At 45.6% G+C, this 7,690-nt stretch overlaps 1 protein-coding gene across 1 annotated transcript in view; it reads left to right on the plus strand.

Annotated features, from left to right (window-relative positions):
* CASP7 (caspase 7) overlaps nucleotides 1-7,690 on the plus strand; it is a 31,007-nt gene extending 23,317 nt beyond the window's left edge. Inside the window, exons 3-7 of the mRNA XM_060125563.1 lie at nucleotides 363-499; nucleotides 962-1,090; nucleotides 3,445-3,620; nucleotides 3,975-4,104; nucleotides 6,083-7,690. Of these exons, the coding sequence (XP_059981546.1) occupies nucleotides 363-499; nucleotides 962-1,090; nucleotides 3,445-3,620; nucleotides 3,975-4,104; nucleotides 6,083-6,306 (796 nt within the window). The 3' untranslated portion in view covers nucleotides 6,307-7,690. The remainder of the gene's footprint in view (nucleotides 1-362; nucleotides 500-961; nucleotides 1,091-3,444; nucleotides 3,621-3,974; nucleotides 4,105-6,082) is intronic.

Raw genomic sequence — 7,690 nt, forward strand, 5'->3', positions numbered from 1 at the left:
AGTTTCAGTAAGTTCTGCCAGTTTTCCACAGAGGGATGTACAAAGGGGGCTCCCGCAGTAACGTATGATAATTCCAGGTGCCGAACGTGGTCACCAAGACAATGAAGCCATTCTGAGGAATGTATTGGTATTGCATTATGATTTCAGTTTGCATTTCTATAGCATCTAATGCAATTAAGCAGGAGATCCTGTTTATTTTAAACATGACAGTTAAACAGAACCAACTGTCCACCCCAGCTCCATTTCTTTTTCTCAGACATTGCAGCATTTTCGGGTACCCCTTTGATGCTAGTAGTAAAAACAAGAGGTCATTCCTGTCCAAACATCTTCCACAGCCCCTGACTGGCTTTGTATTTCCCCAGTAAGAAGAAGAAAAATGACTCAGGGAAATCGGCCAAGAACCCCCGGGACCGAGTGCCTACGTATCAGTATAACATGAATTTTGAGAAGGTGGGCAAATGCATCATCATAAACAACAAGAACTTCGACAGAGTGACAGGTGGGTGCTGTGGGCATGGGCTAGCCTCTGCCGTTCCCTTCCAGTTTCTTCAGCTTGCATTCAGACTTGTATCAGATGTTCATCAGGGAGACACTGTGCCCACCTCCTGTGGCAGACAGCCCCTCTGCAGGCGGTACTCGAGTGTCCAGGAAAGAGGGATGCGGGGAAGCTGGGAACTTGCAGTCTGAGAGTCCCATCATGTGCATTAGCGGATGTAATATTTGGACCACATGTGGGATCTGGCTGAGGATCAAGGCGGGCTGTTTGGGCTGACTGGGCCTGAGAGTCGCCGTGACGAGGCTCACCTTTTGTGGGTGGGCTGAGTTACCCTCTCCGTTGAGTTCGCTTCTTATTTCAGTCGCTCATCTAAATCGTGACCTTGGCAGCGTTTACGCCGGAGCGCCTGGCCTGATGATGCCAGCACGTGGCACTCATCGTGGACTCGGTGCTTGATTCCCACAGGAATGGGTGTCCGCAACGGAACAGACAAAGATGCTGAGGCTCTTTTCAAGTGCTTCCGAAGCCTGGGTTTCGACGTGACCGTCTATAATGACTGCTCTTGTGCCAGGATGCAAGATCTGCTGAAAAAAGGTGCATCCTGCCCTTCCTCCTTCAGTCTTCTTCCTTCTCCCCGCCTGGTCTGGAGAAGACACCTTCACACGCAGGAGGGAAATGTCTCAGCGTGGGAAGCCCTTCCTTCCTCTGGGTGACTCCATACCTGTCTCTGGGGCACCTATCTCTCTGGAAACTTAGATCTCCCCCTAAAATGTGAAAGCAGCTTACATCACAGCAAGAGAAATAGGTTCTGTATCTACAGAATGGTCTCAATTTCAAACCGCCAATTCCATGTTCACAAAATTGTTTCTTTAGATCTTTAACACAACCCCCGCGTGTTGGCCAACAATATTATCTTGCCCGTTTCATGAATATAGGGACAGAGCTTTAGAGAGGATAAAGGCCATACTGAAGGCATAGTTAGTAGGGGCAGAACCAAACCTCAAGCCTTGGTCTTCCGATTCCAGAACAATTACGTTTTCTATTACATCACACCATCTAGTGGAAGCCACCTAGGATATTCTCGCATTTAGGGCAAATGATTGAAAGTAATGCCCTCCCAGCTCATTAGATGGTGACCCATGGGCAGAGGGTAGGCACACAATTCCAATCAGTGCTGCTTTTCTCAGCTGTGCAGCTAAACAAGAAAAAGACACCCCCCCCCATAACACTCTCTCTTAAGTACCGTCTCTTATATTTTTAAAAACTAGTCATCTTTTCCTTATTTCTTCAAACAGGAATCTTAAGAGCCCACCTTCTGTACCCTAGTAGGCCACATGGTAGAGCAGACTGGAAGTCAAGAGTACAAATGTGGGGTCTAGTCCAAGTTCTAGCAGCTGGGCGAGCTAGACGAGGCATCTGTGCCTTCTCGGTGTTTTACTTTCCTGAAATGCAGATCATGATACCATCTCCTCCTGCTTCTTGGGGCCGCAGTCAGCATTAGCTGAGGGAAAGTTTGTGAATGTGATTTGAGAAGGGTAATGGCCTCTACAGATGTAAGGGCTTGTCCCAGTTGTAGTTTCTGTCCTTATGAAAAGGGAGTTATTTCACCCGTGTCCAGGGCATGTCAGGATCACAGAATTCCCATTTACTGTCCTGTCAAAGTAGCAACATGGTGATTTTTCTTGACAGGACAAAGTTCTAGGACCTCTCCGAGATTCCATTTTTTTATCAGTGAAATAAAGATAAACGAGGCCTACTTCAAGCGGCTCTTGTAGGGATTAAATAAGATAACTCCGGCAAAGTACCTAGATCACTGTCTGCCCGCAGTAGGTGCTCAAGAAATTCTTTACTACTTTTTTCTTTTTTTTTTGGCCACACCGCACAGCTTGTGGGATTTTAACTACCCAACCAGGGATCGAACCCGGGCCCTTGGCAGTGAGAGAGTGGAGTCCTAACCACTGGGCCACCAGGGAATTACGAAATTCTAAATCTTCTTCTTCCCTCATCATTGATGAAGAGAAGAGAAGAAGAAAGGATAGGTTATAGTAATTAGTTAGTTAGCTAGCTAGTTAGTTAGAACCCCAGAACCTTAGATGAAATCAAGCTGAGCCATTACATAATTTATGGTTCCTCTCCTCAGTCTCCTAAATTGACAGCCAACCTAGCATTTTCTTTCTTTCTTTCTTTTTTTTTTTTTGTAATCTTATTTTTTACTTTTTAAATTGTGGTAAACGACACATAACATAAAACCATCTTAACGACTTTTACGTGTACAGTTCAGTGGCAGTGAGTACCTTCCCATTGTTCGGCAGCCGTCACCACCCGTCTCCAGAAGAACTCTTTTCATCTTGCATAACTGAAACTCTGTCCCCATGACACACTAACGCCGCATTTCCCCATCCCCGCAACCCCTGGCAACCACCGTTCTGTTTTCTGCCTCCGTGAACCTGATTACTCTAGGAGCCTCATACACATGGAATCGTAGAGTATTTTTCCTTTAGCAAGTGGCTTCTTTCACTTAGTGTGTTTTATTTTCTTTAACAAATACTTGCCCAATACTCTTGTGGTCTGCTTTACAAATATCAACTCATTTAATGGGTACTGTTGTCTCCATTTTACAGACAAGGAAACCAAGGCACAAAATGGTTAAGTAACTCACCCAGTGTCACAGACCTAACAAAGGCCACACCCTTCAGCAACCCCATATGCTGTCTCCCAGCTGCTGCCTGAAGCCCTCCTACCCTTGGGGTTCTCTTCCTCATGAGAATTCTAGAGAATTCTAGAATTCTCCCCCTCTCTAACTTCTCTCCAGTGTCGTCCAGGGGTGCTTCTCCACTATCTGCCCGTCCCTCTCTGTCCAGTAACAGCTGCCAGGCTGGAAGGGAATACTACCTCTGAGGTCCCACAGGACATAGGTTTTAACTTTTCAATGTTTAAATCGCTTGCAGCTTCTGAAGAGGACCACAGAAATTCAGCCTGCTTTGCCTGCATCTTATTAAGCCACGGAGAAGAAAATTTAATTTATGGAACAGACGGCAAGACAGCAATAAAGGACTTGACAGCCCATTTTAGGGGGGATCGATGCAAAACCCTGCTAGAGAAACCCAAACTCTTCTTCATTCAGGTAATCCCTTTCCAAAGTCCATAGAAACGGCAAAAGATTACACAATGGCTTGGATTGTGTCATTTTTTACAAATCTACATGCTGTTTCTATTGGGGTATGCAAATTTGGGTTGTATTTTTCTACCTCTAAATCCTCGCCATCTGCATTTAGATCGCATTGGATCACAAATTATGAGAGTTTAAGACGTTGCAATATTTTTATTTGCTCTGCTTACTGATTTGACACATTATCAAATTATCTTGAAGATTGTTGCATTGCTAGTACATGCCAAGCGTAGACAACACTGGGACACGGCAGTGAACAGCACACGTGTTTCTGTTGCTTCACGGAGTGATCTCTGCTTTGATATTTAGGCTTGCCGGGGGACAGAGCTTGATGATGGGATCCAGGCCGACTCGGGGCCTATCAGTGACACAGATGCTAGTCCCCGATATAAGATCCCAGTTGAAGCCGACTTTCTCTTCGCCTATTCCACAGTTCCAGGTATCACGTCCATTGTCTGCTAACCAGACCATGCCATCCGGCCCACCGTCGAAATGAAGGCTTGCAGCTATGTCAGTTTCTTACTGCCGTAGAAATAAATTGCTACAAACATAGTGGCTTAACACACACAAATGTATTACCTTACAGTTCCAGAGGTCGGAATTCCAAAATGGGTTGGCAGGGCTACAGTTCCTTCTGGAGACTGTAGAGGGGAAAATCCACGTCCTTGCTTTCCCAGCATGTTAGAACCACCTGCATTCCTTGGCCCGTGGCCTCCTTCCTCCAGCTTCAAAACCGCAACCTCCCATCTCTGACCCTCCCTCCACCCTTACACCGCTCTTTCTGACCACAGCTGGGAAGGGTTCCCCTCTTTTAAGGACTCCTGTGATTAGATTAGTCCCACCTGGATAATCCAGAATAATTTCCCCATCTTGTTTCCTTGACCTCAATCACATCTGCAAAGTTCTTTTTTGCCATGTCTGGTAACATAATCACAGGCCCTGGAGTTAGGGCATGAACATCCCTGGGCGCCATTATTCTGGGGGCCATTATTCTGCCTACCACAGGGACGTAGTCACTTTTCTCTCCAAAGAAGGCTGAATTCTCTCATTTATGATTATTATTATCATTGTTGGGAATTATAAGAACAAACATTTCTGTGGCACTTTACAATTTACCGAGTGTTGTTCATGTCTTTTACCTCAATCATCCCTGAAATAATTGCGTAGGTAGTTAGGAAAGGTGTTACATCTGTCCTAATTTTACAGATAGAAGAAAAAATTGAGCTTGGGTGAGTTTAGGTGACCTGCCCAAGGTCATATAGAGATTTTGGTATGTAATAGAGTTAGAGCTCAGGCCAGGATTCTTTTATATGGCAGCCTGTTAAGAGACACCAGAAATGCCTGTAGCAAGCAAGCCACCTTAGGATTAACCAAGCCCCAGGTCTGCCTGAGTGAGTTCAGTGAACTTCCTTTGTTTGGGGTAAAAACCATCACTAAGTTAGAATTCTCCCACCTGTAGTAGTAGTTTGTCAAGTGCTTGATACAGAGGTACTTACTGGTTACACTAAATAGGCCACTGGATTTGGAAAACCAGTTCTGGTGGGATCTACAGATGGGGTTTTGTGAGAATGATAACGTCACAAGTTTTAAGGATTGTGCGTGGAAGAAAGAAATCTGGTCTCCTGCCCGTGAGAGGGAGACGGAGTCACGGCAACACGTGTCTGTGTGAACCAACCTGTTACTCAGGTCGGAGGTGCTCTGAGCCAGGTCTAGCAGAACTAAAGGAAGAAGGGTGAACTCTAGGGAGGCAGGTGAGAGAGGCTTCTGGAAAAAAGAGCTGCTGTAACTGGGTCTTGAGAAACCAAACTGCAGGAGGAAGGGAGAGAGGGCTCACCAGACAGAGTGCCCAGGGGCAGGTGGCTCAGTGCGTTGGTAAAACTCAAAAGGCTGGACCACAGGGGCTGTCAGTCTGCTCCGGCTGTGCTAACATAAGACCACAGACTGGGGGGCAGAAATTCATTTCTTACAGTTCTGGAAGTTGAGATCAAGGTGCCGGGCATTGTGTCTTCTGATGAGAGCTCTCACCTTGACTTGTAGACCACTGCCTTTTCACTCCCACGGCACAGAGAGGAGCGAGAGACCATAGCACAGGGTGTGACAGGGCATTAGCAAAGTTCAAACCCGGACAGGTGGACAGGGGGCCACGTTGCCGTGGGCCCTGTGGGCTATGCTAAGCAGCCTGAACTTCACCCTAATATAGGGGTGCAAGGGAACTGTTTTAGGTAGGAGAGGGACAGGATGAGATTTGTGTTTTAGAGTGGTTACCTGTAGGACACATACCCTGCACGGATAGGCGGGGAGTACTGTCACTTCAGAAAAGCACGTGTGAAGGCCCCAAACACCGACAGCTCCTACTGGGTGGTGAGCAGAGCAGTGGCCAGGTCAGCTGATTTCCTCTTCTTTCTCTCCCGTTGAAGGCTATTACTCATGGAGGAACCCAGGGAGTGGCTCCTGGTTTGTGCAGGCCCTCTGCTCCATCCTGAACGAGCACGGGAAGAGCCTGGAGATCTTGCAGATTCTCACCAGGGTGAATGACAGGGTGGCCAGGCACTTTGAATCTCAATCTAATGACCCATGCTTCCATGAGAAGAAGCAGATCCCATGTGTGGTCTCCATGCTCACCAAGGAACTCTACTTCTGAAGATAACCATTCCAGGGGCGCATTCTAGCTGAGAAGCTACGGATCATTTGTTGATGAATCAGAATTTTTTTTTTTTGATGCTCTTGAAAGATCCAGAAATTCTAAAAGATTTTAACTTCAGGAAAATTGATTCAACAGGAAACTTTCTGGTGCTGTCTTATCGTCTCTGAATTTTCAGAGACATTTTTTTTTTTAACATTGTTATCCATTTGGCGACTTTCTCTTAAGATTAATTTCCTGTTTGTCTTTCTTTTTCCTTGTTGTCACACTTAGTACATACAACAAAAATGACCTCTGCAGATGAGTTTTGGCTGTGTCCACCGTGATTGGTGGTGACTTTGGTAGACCATCAGAGTCATATTTGTACCTGGCAAAGAGAGTGCTTAACAAAAAAACAGCCAAAGGGATATTCGTTTGCCTGTATTGCAGAAAGTGGGTATTGAATGCGGTTTGAGTGATGATTTTCATTGGCTTACAGCGGATTCTTGTGCAGGAATTCCCAGATATGTTAGAGGGGGAAAAAATGTAATGATTCTAATATGTAGTAGTCACGATCCGGTCAGGAAAACAGAAACCATTCTAAGTATTTCAGTAGATGGAATTTAATAGAGGAAATTGACATACATAGATGATGAAAGAGAAGATAAATGAAAGGAAGCTGTTACCACCTAGGGCTATGAGGAGGTGTGGTTCCCTGAGTCCAGAAGCTGGGGTCATACACAGGAGCTGGAAACATGGTTGGGGGCTGGCTGGTAGGAGCTGGGACCACCTAGGAGTTGTGGGAAATGGAGCCGTGGCAGGAACAAAGCCATTGCCCGAGATGGGGCAACACCAGATGAGTCAGACATAGCAACATACCCGGGCTTCACCTCTCCTTCTGCCCTCTAGTCTTCCTCTAACACCTTACCCTTCCAGCCCTACCTGGAAGGAATCTGGCAAGGGCCCTGGGAAGTGTGATTTCCTGCAATACAGAGCATAGCAAGGGAGAGTGAGGCAAGGGAGTTACAGAAATAGATATGGGCCTGGCTCACAATGTGAATAGAAGGAATCTTATTCCCTGTGTTCAGTGAATCATCCATTCAATCATTTATTCATTGAGTTGTCAGATAATCTTTGTGTTACCTGTTATGTGCAAAATCATCTATTTCAGCTTTAAAATCTGCCTGGAACTTTTTAGGTTATCCCAAGCCTTATTCTGGGTAAATTTTTTGTTACCTCTAATTCTCTAAATGGGGGAAGGTTTATGGCGAAGGTATTTGCACTGTGTTTTCAAGGTGGTGTCCCCTTTTGAATCCTTGATAATTACTATTTTACTCTGCCCGATAACTTGTTAACAAACAAATGTTTATATTTATTGATTAAAATGTGGTTGTTTAATTCCTAA

This window comes from Lagenorhynchus albirostris, chromosome 16 (assembly GCF_949774975.1).
Source record: "Lagenorhynchus albirostris chromosome 16, mLagAlb1.1, whole genome shotgun sequence".
Taxonomy (NCBI): domain Eukaryota; kingdom Metazoa; phylum Chordata; class Mammalia; order Artiodactyla; family Delphinidae; genus Lagenorhynchus; species Lagenorhynchus albirostris.